Source organism: Anguilla anguilla, chromosome 8 (assembly GCF_013347855.1).
Source record: "Anguilla anguilla isolate fAngAng1 chromosome 8, fAngAng1.pri, whole genome shotgun sequence".
Classification (NCBI taxonomy): Eukaryota; Metazoa; Chordata; class Actinopteri; order Anguilliformes; family Anguillidae; genus Anguilla; species Anguilla anguilla.
In genome coordinates this window covers 3993772-4016154 of record NC_049208.1, presented here as the reverse complement: position 1 = coordinate 4016154, position 22383 = coordinate 3993772, and the positions used below count along the sequence as shown (strand labels likewise).

At 41.9% G+C, this 22383-nt stretch overlaps 1 protein-coding gene and 1 long non-coding RNA gene across 2 annotated transcripts in view; both read right to left on the bottom strand.

Moving 5' to 3' along the window:
• LOC118233482 (ubiquitin carboxyl-terminal hydrolase 40-like) overlaps positions 1–22383 on the bottom strand; it is a 58590-nt gene that overhangs the window by 18479 nt on the left and 17728 nt on the right. The window contains exons 2-7 of the mRNA XM_035429279.1: positions 21110–21518; positions 20609–20696; positions 19625–19743; positions 19309–19379; positions 18816–18941; positions 18461–18544 (exon numbers count right to left, since the gene is read on the bottom strand). Coding sequence (XP_035285170.1) covers positions 18461–18544; positions 18816–18941; positions 19309–19379; positions 19625–19743; positions 20609–20696; positions 21110–21458 — 837 coding nt within the window. The 5' untranslated portion in view covers positions 21459–21518. The remainder of the gene's footprint in view (positions 1–18460; positions 18545–18815; positions 18942–19308; positions 19380–19624; positions 19744–20608; positions 20697–21109; positions 21519–22383) is intronic.
• LOC118234070 lies at positions 16438–17227 on the bottom strand. The gene is made up of 2 exons (XR_004766615.1): positions 17127–17227; positions 16438–16620 (listed from the first exon to the last, which is right to left on the bottom strand). It is a non-coding gene; the product is annotated as an uncharacterized LOC118234070 (long non-coding RNA).

The window sequence follows — 22383 nt, the reverse complement described above, 5'->3', positions numbered from 1 at the left end:
CCAGCACCAGTGATAAATCCCAAGAAGGGATGTGCTTTTTAGGAACAGGCAGAGAACGGTGAGCCCCCTGCATAAACCTGCAAATGAGGGGGTGTAGGCACCTGGGTGCTATCAGGATCAGTGTCAAGCTCTGTTCTCTCACCCTGGCTAGAGTGGGAGAGATGAGAGTGAGGGGAGGAAATGCATAAAGGAGCACATCAGGCCATGGGTGGGCCAGTGCGTCCATGTCGAGAAGTGCGTTCTTGTCCCGTAGTGAGAAAAACATAGGACAGTGTGCGTTTCCGTGCGACGAGAAGAGAGCTGGAGGGAGCGCATGCCACCTTTGCCGACTGACATATGCAACCATAGTTGTGTTTTCGCAGCGGATTAGCACATGATGTCCCCTTAGACAGGGGGAGAAAATATCTGAGAGCTATCCAAATGCTTAGTAGCTCCAGATAATTGATGTGAGCTGAGCGTAGCTGGATTGGCCATGGCCATGCACAATACGTCCTTCCTGAGTGGCACCCCACCCAGAGAGGGACGCGTCTGTTGTATGGCAAGCCGTTTCAGCTTTAATTCATTTCTAGAGGATATCACAAATATAGGGGGCGACATAGCTCAGGAGGTAAGACCGATTGTCTGGCAGTCGGAGGGTTGCCGGTTCAAACCCCGCCCTGGGCATGTCGAAGTGTCCTTGAGCAAGACACCTAACCCCTAACTGCTCTGGCGAATGAGAGGCATAAATTGTAAAGCGCTTTGGATAAAAGCGCTATATAAATGCAGTCCATTTACCATTTACCAAATACAATTCTAGTTGGAATGCAAAATCTTGATATCAGAAATTCAATGGTAACTAGTTATAATTCAAGCGTTTTCCCCATTCATTTTAATGGGGAAATTTCAAACTGAATTCCTGATATGAAGAATTCCAATTTTAACTAGTTAAAATTGAATTCATGATATCAGAAATTGGCATTTTAACTAGGTCAAATTCCATCTCCCATTGAAATGAATGAGAAAAACGTTTTCAATCTCACTAGTTAAAATAGAATTTCCGATATCAAGAATTGGCATTTTAACTAGTTAAAATTTAATTTCCAATTTCAATACTATGCATTTTAACTAGTTAAGATCGAACTTCTGATATCAGAAATACACATTATAACTAGTTACAATTTGAATTTGCGATATCCTCTAGAAATGAATTAAAGCTAAAACGGCTTGCCATACTGTTGTCACAACTTTCCTCATGAGAATGATCCCGAGAGGGGTTCCCTGAGTGTAAAAGTCTGTGCTTTCCCAGTGACGCAGAGTTTGGTAGCACTCGTGTCCCCAAGATTTTCCACGGGGCTGAGGTGGAGGGATGAAATCCACCTCATAAAGCCCCTCATTCTTAATAGCCCAGTGGAAGGACCTGAGAGGCTGAAGCCATCAGCCCCTGCAGCCTGAGGCATGTGTGTACTCTCGAGCCTGGTTTGAACTGAGAGAGACAGACTCTGAGTGACTATATGCGGTCTGCTGATAGCCGAGCTTGCATCGACACAGAGTTTAGGTCCAGTCCCAAGAACGTTACATTCTGGGATGGAGAGAGATTGCCCTTGGGGAGGTTCACTCTGAAACCATGAGACGACAGATGTGTCAGAACTAGCTGTGTGTCCTGCACAACTCTGACTTCCGAATTGGCGATGATAAGCTAATCGGCGTAATAAGTCTTGAATTCTGAGTCCCGTTAGTCTCAACGGAGCCAGATCCGCCTCTACACAAAGACAGAACACCCGTGAGCTTAGGGAGAGGCCGAAGGGTAGAACTGTGTATTCGTAGCAAACACTACGGTGGGCGAAGCGGAGAAATTTTGTGTGAGTGGGATAGATGCCTATGTGGAAAAAGGCATCTTACAGATCGATTGATGTGAACCATTCGTTCTGATGTATTGAGCGTAGAAGAGTGCTGTACATTAACATTTTGAAGTTGTATTGCCTCAAATGTTTGTTCAGCACCCTGAGATCCAAGATCGGATGTAGGGAGCCGTCCTTCTTTGGAACCAGGAAGTAGCGAGAATAAAAGCCGTGTTGGGCTTTATCTCGCGGAACCACACGGATCGCCCCTTTGTGTAAGATTTCCTCCTCTAAAATATGGGCCGTACTTTCTTTGGTTCGAGAGTAAATGACTCCATTGAAACGTGGTGGTTTCACTCTGAACTGGAGTCTGTAGCATTTGGCTATTGTGCTCAGGACCCATTCTGGGGCTGACGCAGCCAGCCAAGCTATGATATGGCTTGTGAGTGCCCCTGCCAGTGTGGAGGACCGCGGGGAAATTTGGCCGGGTGAGGCCAAATCGAAAAATGGGGTTGGCGCTCCACCTAGTGGCGAAACCAGGGGAGGGCTCGTATGTTTTAAAGAGAATCTTTTCACACGGTTTTTTATTTTTTGGCCTTTCAGGGCGGAAGCCTTTATTAGATAGTTAGATAGGTAACATGACCTGTGTGGCTAGAACAGAGTCTCCCTCTCTGGGCATTGAGAGGGGGGACTGAGGCTGGGGGACCTGGGAACTCGTGCCCTAACCACAGCGAACATGGGGGTGGGAACCCCTGGGGGGAGAGGGGCCGTCCCCCTGAACTTGAAGTCTCCTGTTCTTGGAGAGGGGAGACGAACATGTGTCAACGGGGCTGGTCACCACAGAACATGGACTTAGTCCCCCAGAGGGGAAGCCAGTCAGGCAGGCCGCTTCCGTTTGGGGTAAGCAGGGGCCGGTGATGGTTTCTTCGCTGCGACCGCATCGAAGGTCATGTTACCCCAAGGCCTGGGAGAGGGGTTACCCTGCTGGCCTAGGGTTTTTCCCTGGGGCTTGGCTCTGCCCTGACCCGGTTGGGCACGGCGGTTCACAGCCAGACGCTGTGGGGGCCGTGTGGGAGGCAGCGGCTGAGGCGTAGCTCTGCGGGGGAGGCAGAGTTTGAAGGCCTCATGCTCTTTCTTTTTATCATCGCACCTCTACTGCATGAGAGTTAGCGCAGGGGCAAAAAGAGGCTGGCCTGGCTCAACTGGAGCACCTGCAATGTGCCTCTTCTCACTGTCGGGCAGACCAGAGAGATTAAGCCACAGGGCCCGCTCACCAGCTACAGCCAGGGCCATGGAGCGACCACAGGCCTGGACACACTGGCGAGCATTGCGCAGAACCAGGTTGTTAATAGTGACAATTTCTTTCCACAGTATGGAGGAAGGGCTCCCCTTCTCAAGCTGTTTCCCCATCTCCTCTATCAGCTTGGCTTGGTAAACCGAGAGTAGAGAGGAGACATTGAGGACTCGAATATCGAGGGCTGAGGACCTGTAGGAAGCCTGGTGAATGGAGGCTGTGAAACGGTCCATCTTATTTGGTAGGGTGGGGTTTGGTGGTGCCAAAAGCCCTCCCTGCGTGGGGTTCAGGTGTCGAGCTATGGAGGGCTCGACAGCCCAGGGTTCCCCCCTGGCGTGGGCGGCCATGTCTTTACTTCTAGGCCGGAAAAGCCATGCTTGAAGTCAAGGGGGTCCTTCCAATGGTGCCTCATTAGCACAAGCAGGAAGGACTGGGAAAAGCTGTTTCCGAGGGCCCGGGGGAGGGCCTAGGAATTTCCTGTCATAAACATCCCGCTCCTCATCGGTGGGGTTCTGAAGTGCTGGCCATTCGATGTGCGGACGGCGGGGGCCCGCTCGCACACCTCCAGAAGCACAGCGTGGGGTTGTGTGTTAGCCGTCCCCATAGCCAATGCTAACTGGGAGGAAGGAATGGCGTCCTCCTCGCCTGAGTCATTACACGCAACTGGCGCGTCGTCATGCTTCGACTCAGGCGCCTATTCCTCCGGTATAGGGGTACCGGAGAGGGAGAGGCCCAACATGTCGGAGGGCCTTGCAGGGGCCGAGGGGCTGTAGTGCTGTCGTCCTCTTTATCAGAGTCCTTCTGACCGAGGTTGTTGCCATGGGTGGCAGTGACTCTCAGTCTCCGCCGCTGCAGCCTCCAGGGCAAAGCCAGGCAGTGGCTGCAACTCTCCGGAGTGTCAAGGGCCTCCTGGGCATGTTGAAAACCCAAGCACGTGACACAGAGAGGATGGGTACTTTGGCGACGATGAGAGCACCGCAAGCGGCCGGGCAGGCTCTTCGGAGAATTTGAGATAGACGGGCTTAGAAAGAGCCATGTGGCGGGGAGCTATCAGGCTGGCTAAGTGAATAAAGGCAGTGTGGGTGGCTGGCTTTAAGCACTAACAGGCTAGTAGTCCTGTTCCGCGTTGGCGCGAGCAGAGAGGTGTATCGAAGGCGTGGGCTGCCCGATACAGAAGGGAGCTGGCGAGTGAGGGCGGCAAGCTAGCGAGCTTATCAGCACTAACCGAACTCTCAAACCTTTCACGTCCGGTGGAGGCCGATCCGAGGATATGTCTTCCTGCAGACAGTTAAGTGATAAGGTTCTTGTGAGATGCAGGGTCGAGGCTGTGAGCTTAGTTTGGATGATCACGAGAAGCAAATGTCAGCTGATGAGTAGTAGCACTGTAGCATCCTATACGCTCTTACAGGAGGGTGATGCATCCTGTAGTAATGGACACACTACTGTCTGTCAGAGCCATACTTGGTGCAATTGGATGCTTCTGAGGAGTCATGACCGGATGTCATTCCCCATAGGTGGATCTCGAAATTAGATAATGAAAGAGAACCTCCGACCCAATGATGTTAGAACTCCCTTTTATCGACCTATTATCCTTTTTAGCTAGTTTGTGTTTTACAATGATTCATTTTGGCGAGGTCGCAAAAATGAATGGGAGTGAATGACAACCGGAAAACCAGGAGGAACAGCACTGCCATAACGGTCAACAGAGACGTCTGATGTTGCTGGTATTCACGCAACACAAATACAATAGGGTAAGCGCCACAAAATGACTTGTGTTACACTAAAGTTAAAGTAATAATCTCGAAGATTTTCATTAAAATAAATGTCTGTTAAGTCACTATCAATCGCCGAATGAGGTAACACAATGGTGATTGAGCCTATTATTATATTAATTTATATTATTATTAATATTATTAATTATTAATAATTTATGATTAAAGAACTGGGTGTCTGTGGCGACATTCCCGGGAAAAAATCACAAGCGGCGCATAGTTAGTGACGCGTTTTCCATCACCCATCAGTGGTTGGTCCGCCAGAGAGGGTAGACGGAGCTAACGCAACAGGCTCGCTCTTCAACTCTCTTGCGTGTGAGCGGTGTACTGTTTTTTCTATGGCGTCAATTTAATGCCAATATTCAGCGCGAGCAGATAGTCACTGCATGAGTAAAACAAGCAGCCACACGTGCAGATATTCACTGCGCGAGCACAAAACCACTTTCACGTGCGCAAATTTCAACACCGCGAGTAAAGCCATGAGCCGCGCGAGCTGGTTCTGCTCACTCGCAAAATATTTCTCCTCGCTCGCGAAGAGCCACTTTCTCCTCGCGCGGAGTACAATTTAAATATGAAGCACATACACTTCCTATGCCTTCTAACGGCAATGTTCTTGTTAGCTAAGGGACGATATGGAAACACAAGTTCAGCCTTGCCCTTTTTTGATGAAATCTCCTTTGTTTTTGTTTTATTATTCTTGTTTGCTAATTTAACACCCAGCTCCGCTTTATTCTCGAACAGTTTGTTAGCAAAACCATAAACACCAGCGGTAACATTTTGCAAGGCAGTTGTTTCAAAAATATCACACAACAATCATTCACGACTGTTTATTGTGCATGAGATACATAATTGTACGAGCCGCAGCAAATCCCGCAAATTCTTCTCTGCAGTGTAAAGATGTTCATACCGGGCAAAAGGTGGATAAAGAACGTCTGTGGAAATTGATCATCACTAATTCTACCCCAGGTCTGCTACAGCATTTTAACCCAGCTCTGCAGTGTAAAGGCAGCTTAAGTTAGCCTAATGTTAGACAATGAATGAGTGTATACATAACGTTACTTTTATAACAACCATTTTTTATTCAGTAAATAGTAAGTGTTATAGTTGGCGTGGCCCAGGTGCCAACTGACTGACGTCACACAGGCGACACTGGTTGGATCCGGTTGGATCTCTGGGAAGTGAGGTCCAAAAACACACCTGCAATTACTGCTTTTCGCCATTGGTACCGCCAAAGAGAACGAAACAGAAATCTTCGAGATTGTAACTTTAATCCTGAACTCTGGTACTGACATAGCTAATCTAACCAGTACAAAGTGGAAATTATTCAAGATGTCACTCCCTAGTGCTGATAAATGGACCCCATCACTTAAAAACTGTCCCGGTCAATTGTGCTTTATGTCTGCATGTTTTTTTAAATCATGAAATACGCACTGAGATGAGATGACAGATCCACTGAAAAATTAACATTCGTATCCTTCAAAAAGCGGTGAGTAGTAGCCTACAATTGAAAGGGATTGGTGGCATTACTCCAGTGCGGCATTATATCACAATCGGCATAATGCACCGGGAAAGGCACCACCGAAGGCGAATGCAAAGCTACAGCACTGGATGCATGGAGTGCTCTGAGTTTGCTACATTCGGTCAACTAGCCTACATGTTGTTTTGTTTTGTGTTTTTATTTTACATTCTCTGCCTAAGTTTGACATGCGCAGAGGCTATTATAAATGTAAAAAGTGAGTAACCATAAATGTGATATGTTTGTTGAAAAAAGAGTAGCCTATGTAAAGCACATGCTATCGATGTAGTTATAAACATTTCTTATGCCATATCTGCGCTTGACTGTAGAGAAATCATGTAGTGTGATAAATAGCCTAATTTACTGGCAGATAGCTAGTCTAGATCTGATGTAGCCAACACCCACGGCAAAAGATGACACTCGTTATTTCATTGTACTGATTAGCTTTTTGTTTTTTTTACACGTAGGGTAAGAATCTCTATATTTTATGGATGACCATCCATATGAACTGAACATAAAGTAAATTGATTTGGTTGACTGATATTGCCGAATTTGCAGAGGGTGAGATGTGTAGTTAACGAGAAGGCTTAAAAGTTTGCTGTCTCAACTAATTATACAAAACCATGAAAAGGTATTTCCTCCCTTCCAGATTTCCTCTATTTTTGCATATTTGTCATACTGCGTGGTTTCAGATCTTTAAATAATAAATAAATTTTAATAATTCATAGACCTTGAGGAAAAAAATATGCAAGGACCAGTTTTACTCTACTGAATGTTGTTATCTTAACAACTAACTCGGGTAAATGCACTTACAGAAATTAAAACAAAATAAAACATATGTGCTGCAGTAGCATGCCAGGTATGTATTTACCGACTTAAAAAATGTTCAAGACCACATGTCAGTGATCACTCTTCCATCCATTTCCAACCCCTAGATTTTTAGTTTTCATCACTTTTAGGCATCTATCTTAATGATCTTAGTACATAATCTAAAGCACAAGTGGCCAGGTTCTTTCGCAGCATGCATTCGTGGATGTTCACTTTTATTGAAGAGAAACACCAAATTGCTTTTACATTTAGGCTTATGTCTGTCTGAATACATATGCAAATCTCACTTAGCAATTACGAAATGTTTTGGCAGCTATCTAACTTTTCATGCAGTAGAATCTACAGAAATCTAAGAATAAATGTGAATATTAACAAAAACACATTACCTTCTTGTTGCTGGTTCCTTCCTTCTCATTTGCAGGTCTGCTTTTGGATGAAGGCTTTTGCTGTCTCTCCTCAGTGTGTTGTTTCTGACTGCAGTTTTCCTCTTCCGGGGTTATTTTGTCTTTTTCTTCCACTTAAAAATAAATATTAGAAGACTATTTTAGAGCAATGCTGTTTCAGTGTATCTTCACACAGAGATACTCATTCATTAACATTTATATCACTGATTCATTTTACTTTGAAAAATTATGTTTTTGTATTACATGGTGCTAACCAGAATTTCTGTTAATAGTGCAATTAACATATTTTGCCAACTCATAACCAGTGCATGATCGTGTTATTTGGCCCATGGTTCAAAGGCTCAAAGGAAAAAAATGTAATGCAGTTAGCAGTATATAAGAGTAAAAACAAATGCAGTATATAATTTTTGTAGGTAGTACTGCAGGTCTCATTCTTGATAAGTTTTCCCACAATGCATCATAAAGTTCAGAACTTTGTGTTTTTGTGGACCTCCTTCAGTAATCCTGCCCTTTAGACTTCTCTAGAACAAAGTATTTTGCTGAACATGTAACATATGTAATCAGTTGATATGCACAAATTAAAGATGGGTAAATTGTCAAATTAAACATGTCTGATAAGCAAATACACAGTTATGCAAGATAAATACCCACAATATAGTGTTTGGCATAAATTGACACAGAACAAAAATGTACTTACAAGTGATTTTTTTGTAAAAGAGCATATCCGCTGCATCTGAACTATTGGAAAGACATTGATTGCCATTACATATATTTACTACATGGAAAAGTAACATTATTTAGTAAACATTCAAAATTATCCAAATGGCATAACAAGGGTGTGTTTGACATTAAGGGCTCTATTTTATGGAATCGATGGTGCATGGGTACTGTCAATGGTGTGGCGCATGGCGCACTGGGCGTGGCTCGTGATTGTTGGTATTTTTGGCACCAGATACCAGCAGGGCACAGCGTAAAGAGCACCTGCCAAAAGGACAAGGTTATACTGAATGGTGCAGCTGCATTTGTTAATAGCCAATCAAATTACCCCTTGAAGAGCCATGCGCATTGTGCAGCCCGTGTTGCCACAGTCTACAGCTACAATGGAAGACGTGGATAATGTGTGATAGATTGATTCATATTCTCGTCAAGCCCCTTTGCTTCGTTTGCTGATTGGATTTTGTGAAGATTTGCCTTCACTGGAACGAAGGGGCCTAGCTCAAAACAGGTCAAACAGCCCCAGCCCAAGGGGTGTCCAGATACTTTTGGTAATATAATTGTTAGATTTTGGTGTTTTTTAGTAATGTACCTTATTTAAAGTTTCAGAGTTATAATCTGTTTAAGTCCCCACACCCATCCTGTTTCCGTCTGGGTGTTGAGTACCCTTTTTTAAAATGCAAGCTCTCCCCTGAGACTTAGGCACCGAGTGCCATTGGAAAGCAACCCTGGGTGAACAGAAATTATAATACGTGAAGAGTCATTGATCTAGCCAGGAAAAAGAACCAGGGAAAGAGTGAATTATCACATGCATGAAACCTTTCCTCCTGGCTAGGCCCCATTGTTTAGAGAATGTACTTAAGCTGTGCCATTATTTAATGATAGTTGTGTTAGACTGCAGAAGCTTGTAAGACCACACAGATCTGTAACCAAGAATTAAAGAGCTAAACTGTCTTTCACCATCAAATTTGATTAAGACTCTTTCTTTCCTGAACGCAATTGGAAGCTACAGCAGCTAACAGAATTCTAAGTAAGAAGAAAAACAGAAGCATTCTTCAAAGTTTATTTCAAGTAACTTGTCCATGTGTTTTTTCATCTTACCATCTGAAGAGAATGTGTTCATTCAAAGTTTAGGTGTCACATCAAAGACTCAAATGTCAATCATTTACAGTATAGTGGAAAATAATCTGCAATTCAGCTGTGCCACACCTAAAAATGTGTAAAATGACTACACTATATTTGAACTTGCATATATTGGCATATTTGTCATCCCAACGAGAAGACTATTATTCAATCATGTCTGTACTCAAATTGCAGTTCATTCAATATGTATATGTCACAGGCGCACAAGATACAGATAAATCATTTTAAACCAACGTAAGCAAGTTTTTTCAGCCTCTGTTATTTTAATTGCCTGCCTGGTGCCCAGGTAGGAGATCTCCTGGAGCATGCGGACAAGCTCCTGGCCAGAGCAAGGAGGGATCCAGTGGTCATGGTTCACATAGGAACCAATGACATAGGTAAGGGTAGGTTTGAGGTTCTGCTGGACAAATTTGTGAAGCTAGCAGAAAAGATTAGCAGCAGAACCTCCATGGCAGTTTTTTTCTGGAATACTACTGGTACAATGTGCAAGCAGACAGAAGCTAAGTTTTATTTGGAGGTTTAACACGTGGCTATAAACCTGGTGCAGGAAAGAGTGGTACAGGTTTATGGGGTACTGGGACTCTTTCTGGGACCTGTACCTGAATCGGGGGGGTAATGCTGCATTGGGCCAGCTTATCCTTAAAGTAGCACAGGATTATTTCAACTTCGGACTTGGGGGGCAGGGAGGCCAGAGAGTGAAAGGGATAGGGAAGTGCAGACTGCCAGGATGGAAGCTGTCAGGGCTTCCTGTAATAGTGTGAACACTAATGAAGTCTTTTTAATGCAAAGTTGTAATAAGGGTGGCTTGGGACGGCGGGGGGTGAGGGAATGGGAGAGGATTTTTGGAACTTGGGGCTGCTATGAATAGTGGGGGCTATGACATAGTTGGGATTACAAAGACATGGCTTGGGGAGGAGGATGGGGATGAATATAACAGAATATGGGGATGAAGTACTAACTCATACGGAAGGATAGATCCAGTAAGAGAGGTGAGGGTGTAGCTCTCTATGTAAAAGGAAATGTTAATGTGCAGATTATTCCAGAAATGAACCAGCTAAAGATAAAGCTCATAGGGGAACATGAAAAGGGCCCTATGGTAGGTGTGTGTTGCCAGCTGCCAGCTTCAGACAGTAGTGTGAACTCAATGCTCTTTGGAAACAAGCTTGTCAGGAGACTATTATTACGGGTGACTCCAATTACCCTGATATTAAACCCCTGACGTCTACCTCGTCTCCGGTGACAAAAAAGGGCAGATATGGTATTTAATGTTTAATAACTTTGCTCTTGTTTCACGTAGAAACTTATTTTAAATTGCACTGTGAACCTCTGTGCATACACTGGTTGCTAAACCAGTTTGAGATTTCTCTACCTACGAGCCAATTCGAGGGAAGTGTTTCTTTGTTTGATCTAGGTACATTGACAACACAAAGCCAGCTATGTTCATCTCAGACTTTCAGTTTTTGCTGCTGAGCACAGAAATGCAAGGAATGTCACACAGACCCCCAGCCACATTTTCTCAGTCACCCTTTTATCCAGGAAATGCGAGATGCAGACACAAAAAAACTACGTATTTTTATTCTTTTACTATTTTTAAAATATTAATGCTTTGCTTCTTCGATGGCAACCGGGAAAATTACTGCCCAGCCTGCACTGCATGCGTGTTTGGAGAGGTGTGTTTGGAGCGGTATGCTAAAGGCAAATCTGAGAAGCTTTATTTTGGTACTGGTCTATAGTTTGCAATTAAAATGTTTGTGAAGAATGGCTAAACCCATTTATAAGTATTTATTTACTAAATTACTGTTTGTGAAATAAAAAAAAGTTATTGTGCTGTACTTGCTAGTTCAATTGTAAGTTCAAGAAGCCTGCAGTTCTTTCTGCTGGGTCTTGCTGGGTGCTTTGGCACAGGGGGGGGGGGGGGGGGGGGGGGGGGTTAGGACGATTCTAAGGGCCTGTGACTGACAGGTGCCCTAAAAAATTATAAGAACATAGGTAAAAATGTTCAATATTAAATTATTAACCTATCCTCATTAATAGAATATTTTATGTACAATGTACTAATAAAACGGTTTCTTTTTCTTTTCTTGTTTTTGGCAAAAAGTAGACATCCAGAAAGTCTCTGTATTGCCCAACAATGTGCTTATCGCTTCAGCGTACCAAGAAAAGGCACTGAACTGGGCCATTCTCAGAACGGAAGACAGAAAGGCACTTCAGGAGTATGCACTTTTTGAGGGGTTGTCATAATGCAATGATTAACGTTGATGCACTTGGAGACATGAACAATCCTTCACACATGAAAATGGTCCTTTCTAAACTCCCCTTCAAACTTAGAGAGAAATGGAGAGGTGTTGCTTAGCCTTACTGTGAGTGCACCACTCGGAAGAGCCAAGTTTAAACAGTTAGTAGACTTCATTGAAAAACAAGCAAACATTGCAGCTGACCCTCTCTTTAGAAGTATACAAGATGTTGTGCCAAAGTCATCAAAGGAGGACAAAAAAGGAAACCCCAGAGCTAGTGGCTTCAAGTCTGGGCAACCACACAGCAAGAGCAGCTTTGCCACAATCACATCTGGAGAGGTTCAAACTCCAATTCCAAACACCACAAGTCTGACAAACACCACAACAACCATCAAGACATGCTTGTACTGTAAAGCAGAACATGCTACAGAAGTGTGCAAACAGTTGAAACAAAAGAAACACCAAGAGAAGGTTGACTTTTTCAAGGCAAATGGCATTTGTTTTGGATGTGTGAACAAAGGACATCTAAGTAAGGTGAATTTGTTGCAAAATATGCTCACTCACACACCCCACAATTTTGCATATTGAACAAAGAAAGACAGAAGAAAACAAGAAAGACGATGTGAGTACAACCACAGAGAAGAAGTTAGTGAGCAGTGCATTAGTCTCATTGGAGAGGCCTATCCATACTGGGACCGGTGACAACCAGACGCTAGCTATTATTCCTGTTCAAGTCAAGCTGTCAGACAGCAACAACAGTGTACGCACATATGCTTTACTGGACCCGGGGACCTCCGCAACGTTTTGCACAAAGTCCCTCAGGAAGCAACTCAATGCAAATGGAAGGAAGACATAGATCAGACTTTAGGACACGAAAAATCAGTATCAACCTGGTCTCTGGTCTTGTAGTACCGAACATTGAAGAGAATCATTTCATTGCACTGCCACCAGTCTACACCCAAGATGAAATCCCAGTTACCAAGCAGCACATTCCTACACAAGATGCAGTGAAAGAATAGGACTACCTGAAAGAGGTCAAGCTATCCCATACTGATGCAGAAATTGGACTTTTGATTGGAATCAATGCACCAAAGCTTATGGAGCCGTGGAAAGTGATTCACAGCCAAGGTAATGGGCCGTACACTGTTAAAACAAGACTTGGGTAGGTAGTTAATGGACTACTGCAAGGCAGCAGCACTGAAGATCAGCTGAGCCACATCTTCAGTAACCGAATTTCTGTAGTGAACTTGAACAACTTGAAAGAGCTTTTAATATAGCAGTTCAACCAGGACTTTCCCAAAAAGGGCTATGAAGAGAAGGCAGAAATGTCCGTGCTGGACAAGAATTTCCTCCACAAGATGTCTAGCTCTGCTAAGCTGAAGGACGGTCATTACCAGCTGCAACTTCCATTTAAGAAAGGCTCCATGCCAAACAACCGCCATCTGGCATAGCAGCGAGCCTTATCCTTGAAGAGGAAGTTCAGTAAAGACACTAAATTTCAGAAGGAATACAGTGAATTTCTTTAAAACATGACTGAAAACATTCTGAAGCTGTGCCACAAACCCAGCTAAGACCAGAAGAGGAGTGGCCAGAAGCTCTTGTGGATCTCCCTGCAATCTCTCCGGATGACCCCGAAATCAAAAGGGAAAAGCTCACAGTCAACATAATTCAAACAGAGCAAAATGCCAAAAAAAAACACTCCTGTACACCACTTCTCTACATGGAGCAAACTGAAAAGAACAGTGGCATGGTTTCTACATGGTTTCTTACCTGCTACAGCTGAGCAAGAACAGAAAGGATGCAACTGTCAAAATAAAGGCTCAGTAGCCAGACAAAGACAAACACAGATCATTGATTGAAACTGAAATGAAGTCATTCAGAGAATCCCTTGGTGCTCATAAACTCACCCTGGATGACCTGACAAATGCAGAGACCGCAATTGTGCGCTTCTGTCAAACACAAGGCTTCCCAGAAGAGATCACAACTCTCAGGAATGGGAATTTGAATATCAAGAAACAAAGCTCAATCTACAAGCTTGGCCCAAAACTGGACCAGGAAGTTCTGCGAGTGGGTGATTGGCTGAGCAAAGTGGCCGTGCCAGAGGAAGCAAAGCATCCTGTGATTCTTCCCAAGAACCATCATGTGTCCAGGCTCATTCTTGAACACATCCACCGTAAGGTTGGCCATAGTGGGAGGAACCATATGTTGTCTGCTCTGCTCCAAAGGCATTGGATTCCTTGTGCAAATTCAATGTCAAGGAAAATCAATTCTGACTGTGTAACATGCCAATGCCTTCGTGCAAACGTTGATGAACAGAAGATGGCAAGAATTCTAGAAACCAAACCTGATGTAAGGGGGTTGCTGAGGAGTGTGAAGCTTCAGACAAAAACCTTTGATTTGTTTGCTGGTTCCAGCCAGTAACTGAACCATAACCAAGACACATTTACACTCACACATGCACTCACACCCTCATACATGACGTGACATAAAGAATACATTAATTTATTAAACATTTTGAATTTTTGTTGGCTCCTATTTCTGAGTTTTGTATTGTTATTATGCACCCTGCTCATAAAAATAGGGACCGGTGTGTTGGAGCCAAATCTCTTATGAGTTATTGTAAATATGTAAATGGTGCCCCCTAGTGGCTACCTGAGTAATGGTGTGCCAATAATTAGAGCAGGTGTGCATTTGAACTGGGAAGATGCTGCCGACACAGTTTTCTACCGCTATACAACGCTGCGCATTGCTCTACACACTGTCTTTGAATTTAATAGTGAAAGAAATACTAGCCTAAATTATTTGATTGTGTTTTACTTTTGATTTAGGCTATTTTTGATTTGAGGAACTATTTCCTTTGATGCGTTTCTTTATTTTGATGCATGCATCGTAGCCTTTTGTTTGAATGTTTATTGAAGGCTACTGCACTACACACCGCATGCACACTCATAGAAACAAACAAACAATAACCTGCTTCGTGGAACGTCCAAAATCAACTAATCAACTATCAAGACCATCGCAAACGTGAGTACAAGGCAAAAAAGATGTTTTTGTGAAGTGAAGTGCGTAGAACTGTCCCGAAGGCATCTTACATGGCTTAAATTGAAATTGCAAACAGAAAGCAACTACACCCCTACCAATGAACCAGCCCTACTGTAAAATGTCAGACCGTAAAAGATGGCCTTTAGCACATTTCTTATAGAGGGAATCAGTCCTGCATCAAATAGTGAATTCCACTGTATGCAGAATGTTGCATGCATGTCTGCACAGTGTTATATTTTCACAGCTCACTGTCAGTAAATATCATACAGTAAGTATTGGACTAAAAGAGAGTCGCAAGCCTGCAAAGGTAGAGTTATTTAAAGCTTTGAAAGGGTCGATTGGGTTCTGGAGATGTGTTTACAGCAATTGCGCAGGGTTGTCGTGGCCTGTGGTGGTGGGGCCCAATGTGATATCTTTTCATGGGGCCCAAAATCTCTGGCGGCGCCCCTGCTCTGGCACCCAGCGATCTCTGCTTCATCCCCTGCGTTACGCATCAGCAATGAAGAAGGAGCATTGCTTTCTAAGAATAAAGATATTGCTGATGCCTTAGTTATTTTGTTGAGAGTTTTACTAGGGAAGAGGTTACTAACAGACTGGAAGGCACATTCACTACTCATAATGTCTTATCAAATATTGAAATAGAGGATAAAGAAGTACTGGATTCTTTACTTTTACAAAAGACAAATAAGGCAGCAGGCCCTGATAGCATATACCCAAGAGTACTCAGAGTTATGTGAGATCATCTTTAAACCACTGGCAGGTATTTTCAGACAGTCCTTAGAAACTAGAGAAATCCCTGAGGACTGGAACCAAGGTGATATTATACCAATATATAAGAAAGGGGGTCGTATTGATCCAGGAAACTACAGGCCTTTCAGTTTAACTTGCATCACATGTAAAATACTAGAATCTATCGTTAGAGACAAGTTGGAAGTATTTCTTGAAAATAGCAACATTCTAAGGGATAGCCACCATGTTTTTTTGCAAGGGAAGGTCATGCCTGACAAACCTTCTGAAGAAGCTACCAAGTGTTTTGATCATAATAAGGCGTATGATATTATATACTTAGATTTCCAAAAGGCATTTGATAAGGTACCACATGATAGACTTGTTAGTAAAATGAAGACAGTAGGAATTAGAGGACGTATTTCAGATTGGATTAAGGAACTGGCTACAGGGTAGAACACAAAGCGGAGTAGTAGGAGGGATATTATCTGAGCAGGGAACTGTTGGAAGTGGAGTCCCACAAGGATTTGTGCTGGGACCAACAACAGTCCTCACATATACCAATGATGACATGGACATAGAAAGTACGTTAGTCAAATTCCGTACAGACATTAGGAAGAATTTTTTCACGCGAGTGTATTCAATATGTGGAATAGCCTGCCAGGTCACGTAGTAGAGGTCAAAACTCTGGGGACTAGGTTTGATACAGTGTTAGATTCTATCTAGTCTGTAGGTCATCAGAGCACTAATTTAGTCAGGAAAATAGCAAGCATTGCTGGGCTGAATGGCCTGTTCTTGCCATTATGTTATGTCATGTCATGTCATGTCATGTCATGTCATGTCATGTTTTGCTAATTAATCAAGTATGAAGATGACTTGGGAAATGATCTTATGATTACGGTTACATTTTCATAAATGAGGCCCCCAGTTTTGTGGAGTTTTTTTTAGACTGCTTATAGGTGATCATGTGCCAGTCCTCTTGTTCCTGAGGTGGTGGACAGTGCAAAGATAGGCGGGACTTATGAATTTGATTGGGCATACCACATTGGGAGAGAAGAGCTGGAATAAATATAGGTTAAAATAATTAAAGAAAGAACATACTTCAGGTGCTCTCCCTTCCATTCCTCCATCTGATAAAATGAAAAAATAAGAAATACAAAAAAGCATCAATAAACTTTTTGTTATTGTAATAACTTTTAAAAGGGAAATACTGTAAAATATCTGATAAATTAAGCAACCAGTGAAGCCCTGTTTGAATCATGTTATAATCTCTCTTTAAAGAAGTATTTGATGTAAAACCTTAGAAAACAAGACACATAATTCACATTAGCAAAAGTACTGGTTATCACCCAAAGTAGGCTATGGAATATTATTTAGATAATATAGCAAAATTAAAAAGCCAGGGCTCGTTAATCCACTTCCTGGGGAGCTACAGTGGCTGTTGGTTTTCATTGTTGTTCAATGCTCAGTTGATCAATTAAAGCAGCTAATTACAATTAAATCATCTTACCTGACTTCTGGGGTCTGAACTCATATCTGATTTTAAGATTAAAGGAAGAACCAGCAACAGACTCTCTGGCTCCCCAGGACCAGGGTTACAGACCCCAGTGTTGGAGGAAAGGAAAGGAAGTCCTACCTTTCTGACATGCGAGTCATCAAAAAGCCACCAGCATTTGTCTCCATATGGTTTAATGAATGCATTGTAATGGCCACCCCAGGGAGAGCCATGGTGGTTGGTGATCGCATACAGTTCATATTTCTGCCCCGAAGGATGAGACGAAATGAGAAAGATCACAATGATGATTATGTTACATTTATTTATGTTAAAGTGCATACAGCACAGCCATGACACACGTTAGTGTGCACACAGCACAATCATGACCAATGATTACTGAAGTAATTAAGGTTAAGTACCTTGCTCAAGGATATGGGTTGCAGCACCAAAAACACAGCTGCACTGCCTTTGCACATTAACCCTTCCCTTAAAATGAAGACTTCCAGTGGCTCTGTAATTATGTCACATATTTCCCTAAGACCCAATAATTTTTTTCCCCCCGTAGGGGATATGAAACTGTGGTTTTAATCTCAAGAAGAACATATTCTACTATGCTAAAACCCACACTACAAGGACATTCAATAAAAATAAAATAAATAACATTTTTGAAAATATTTTCTCTGTAACTTGTTTTATGTCATCCAGGCCACTTGAATTATGCCAAAAGACTAAATACTTAAACTAGTTTTGTGCTGGATCTTGGGAATATAATGTGAAGCAGATTTTGCTGTCAGCCAGCAAGCTTGGGAGATCATTTTCTTCAGATTCTCTATTATATTCTCACTGAGAGGAGAAATCCCATCCTTAATACAACTGCACATGAAATGATATATGAAGCAAACACAATTATTTGAATGGGAAAAAAGCTAGACAAATACCTCGGTAAGTTTGGATGGAATCTTCACTTCGCAGGTATTCTTTCGGCCAGAGACAATATCAAGCCGATCCAGATGCAGGGCTAGTATTTGTGGAAACACATTTATTTTAGATTCCTGAAAAGAAGATAACATAATTGGAATCACATAAGATAAAATATTTGACATCAAGCACGTCATTAATAGTACATTAGAAATTGTAGATGCTCTGAAGCATCCAGTCAAGCCTAAATAAAATGTGACATAACATGTATGTCCCTAGTTGTACATATTACTAAATTTTGTGTTCAGATCTGTAAATAATGAGGAGATTTCGTCCATTCTGTTGCGCGTTGCGTGAGCGCATGCACTGCACAGACTGCTGAGCTGTGTGGAACTTCTCGCATGACGAACAGCAAAGAAAGTGACAGTGAGGATGTTAGACATTTATTCACAGCGTGCGAGTAAACCATTTTCGAGGAAGGGAGGGTTGTAAATCTCAGGAAATTATCTCAGGCTAAATAGAGCAATGCAGTTTTTTTCCAAGAACAAGTCACTCACAAATTTAGCCGATGTGTCACGATTACAGTCGTTGCAGTAAAGTGTTGTATTTGTGGTTTTGAAATGGTCTGTCCAGGCATCCTCCTGTAAATGTATTATTAACAGTCAAACACAACTGTCTTTGTGTGCCTAAATTTCTGTTTAATTTAATTTCTCTTCTTAATTTCACAATGGAATTTGAAAAAAAGGAATGACGCTGTGAAATTACTCAACAACCATACCAAACAAGCCAAAGCTTTTTATTATATTTTCCCAGATACTTTAAAATACTGCCAGTATTTTCAGAACACATCTGGCTTGTCTGCATTTTTGGAAGATTTCCCTCCGTAAGGATGACAGATTTGCTGTTACTCACCACACTGATGATTCCAGAAGAGGGGTTGTTAAATGACAGTGGAATGAGGGTAAATGGGCTAGAGCTGTTCTTAAGCTGGTGTCCCTTCTTGCAAGTTACTGTCTCTTCAATCGTTCCTTCATAGATCTGAAAGCCGAAAAATATCACCCTTCATAAGAAAATGCACAGCACCAGTGTACTATGCAATTGTCACATTCAGTTTAACTCTAACTGAGTGAAGGCTTAGCGAATAATTAATGAAATTTACAGTTGTCATTTTAACCTCCCTGGCTGTAGAATAATATATTTTTGAAATACCTAACTACATTGCCTGCTATCTTTAAGTGCTGGATTCTAATACACTGCATTTTACTTAGTGTTTTACAAATCATCATCAAGTATGAAACTCCATAATTACAAAGCTCTCACTACTGCTACAAAACCCTGAAAACTGCAGCAAAATAAACACATCTTTAAGAAAAAAAAAACAGTCAACAATGAAAGAGCACCTTACCTTTGATATATCAGGATTGACTTCACTTAATATTTTCTGAAAGCATTCTGATGCATCTTCTTGCCGATACACTGAAAATTTAGAAAATAAATTCACCAAAGACATAATTTTGATACAGCACAGACTGCAGTGTTTTATGGCCCATATGTAGTTGTGTATGGAGGATGTTCATGAGTTGAAAATGGTTACAAAATGCTGCTACCATGTTGATTATCACATTGAACAAAGCATTGTAATATATAATACAAAATATTATACTAAAGCCAAAGGATGGAACACTTACTTTATTAAAGACAGAAAAGGGCAAATAACTCACCATCAGTGATCCCAAGACTATGTATTATACCACTGGTGTCAGGGACTTGATTTCTCTCAAGGTTCTCAAACAGCTTTTTCAGTTGCTTTGAAACAGTTTTCCCATCGGCTTCATTTAGCCTGAAATTATAAGGAAAATTGTCACAATATGGAATACAAATTATCTGTGGTGTAATGTAGCTGAATACGGCCAAACTATTGTACCACAGTTCATTATTATAAAGATAAAATTTGCTTAGTCCACCAGTTAGATGCCTATATAGTTAGATGCCTATATAAACCCTTTCACTAATATGTTAGTAATTATTTTTATTTACACTTTACTTGTGCAGGTGCATAAGGGTTATATTAAAGGGGTAGTCCATCCAAAAATGAAATTAAGCTGTTTCCAATTACCTGGTGTGCTATCTAGTTTCCTGTCTGTGTGCTGGAATGCATGGCTTTGCATAAGCCTTTGAGCAGATATACAGTTTACTTCAGTAGCTTTCAATGAAACCATGCACAAATTAAGCTCTGTGGATGTTTGTGAGTAACCATGGCATTATATTGGGAAAGAGAGGTTGCTGTTAAGTTTTTCAAATATAAATCTTTGGCGCTTTGTAGCTACAAACGCCTTGTCCAGTTGAGGTCTGTTGTATCAAGGTGAGCAGCTGCGGATATATACAAAATTAATCTAATCTCAGTAATGAATCCCATCTGGACCGATAGTACTCCTGGTGAGTGGAAATATTACTTAATTTCATTTTTTGCCTCTAAGATACAAAAAAGTGATCTTTTTTCCTTTCAAATATGTATTATAGGGCTTCTGTATTGAATACAGGTCCCTGATATAAGAGTGAGTGATTCAGTTACATTCTTTAACTTTAGCTCATATGTATTTCTGCATGATGCATGTTGCAGTTTGGGTGTCAATACAAAATACAGCTTTTACACCAGCTTTTTTCACTGCCAGAATAGTGCTTGAAAAAAATACATATTCACTTACCTCATGACAGCCTGTCTACATTCATCTGTCATGAAGAGTATCTGCAGTACTGTGTTCAAGTAGAAAGTTGAGCCTTGATTTCTCACACCTTAATACAATAAAAATGCAGTGTGTTGTGGCAAACGTGACCAACAAAATTCTTAGGACCAAAAGTCATATTTTAAAATGCCATTTTTCGAAATTGTTATATAACTTTTTTCATTTATTTATCTCACATATACCAAAATACTTTTTAAAAATACAATAATAATTTATGGACACTGTTTGCTGCTGAAAGCCAAAGTCTTTATGTTGTTCATATATATATCCAGAATAGGTTACATGATTGATGTCCATCAATGTAAGATCTATTTTTTATTTATTTTTGCAATACCATTCAACTGGCCCACTCAGTAAGAGAATTGCTGCTCTTTTGGTCTATGCTGGGTTTGCAGAAATAAGTTTGGGCACACAAGGTACAGAATACATTGATTTTTTCAGTTCAATTGTCAGCCTAAATACCTGAATATGTCTTGGGATTTGGATCCTTCCCTGGACCATGGCCTCCAGCTCTCGCTGCTGAAGCCTGATCCATTGAACACATGTCATTCTCAGTCAGGAAATATTGTGCAGCACTAACTTTTCCTCGTTGTTTTTCTGCCCCTCCAGTTAATTTGTTCTTTGGCTCAACCTTGTCCTTCCTCTCATGGCCTATTCTTTTAGCTTGGCCTGTTGCATCTGCATGCCAGCGCGGCCTCTCAAAATGCTTACGCTGCCCATGGTATCCTGCTTCTGCTGCCCCAATCACTGTTGCTGTCCCTGCTTTCACTTGGTCTGGGCTCCTGTCCTTCCAGCTTTTATTTCTGTTCATGTCTTCTGCAACAGACTTGGATGGCTCTGGGTTGACTGCATATAGCAGTTGATGCTCCCCCTGTTTGACATTTTCATTGAAAGAAAACAGATGTGGAATTCCAGTCAGTGGTGGTACATTCCCATAGCACTTACAAACACAAAGTATCATCTTACTGACTGAGCTGTAAAAACCAAAAATATCATGAATATTTTGATTAAAACAGCAATTGAATGATGAACAATGACTGTTTTGTAACTTTGCGGTGTCTCTGGTGGAAATACCAGGAAGTAGTCAGAAAGCATCCACCAATCACCATTGGGATTGCTCTATTGTTTTTCACCAAAATACTCCAATCACCATTGAGATTGTTGGGGGAAATCCTCTATTTTCTGCCAGTGAGGTGACATTCTGACAGTCTTGTCCTCATTTTGCAATGTACAGGGCAGGGGCGTAGCTGGGTGTGGGCCTGGCTGGGCCTAGGCCCACCCACTTCTTGCCTAGGCCCATCCTAGGATGCAACTTGCATGTTGTCTTTGAGCGATAACAGCAAAAAATAAATAAATAATAAATAATAATAAATATATATATATATATATATATGCGGATTTGTCACCGTTGTTACTTTGAGAGCGTAATTTCCCTGCTGATACGATACCCCTCTCCCTACTTAGCCTAGTGAAAGCATTTTCATCTATTCAACATCTATTCAATCGAGCTCATCCAAACTCAGTGCGCGGATTCCACGAATACAGTACTAGGGAATGAAGCCGAAAGACTAAGTGAAAGGGTTGAAAATGCCAACGAGCTTTGATTGATTCTCGTGGCTTTAAACGTTCTTTTATCCAAGAAAAAAAAAAGAACTTTCAGGTGAGGAATTCTGTTAACAATTTCGGTAGCCTTATGAACATAGCCTATCCTATGTTCATAAGTACCATGCTGCCCT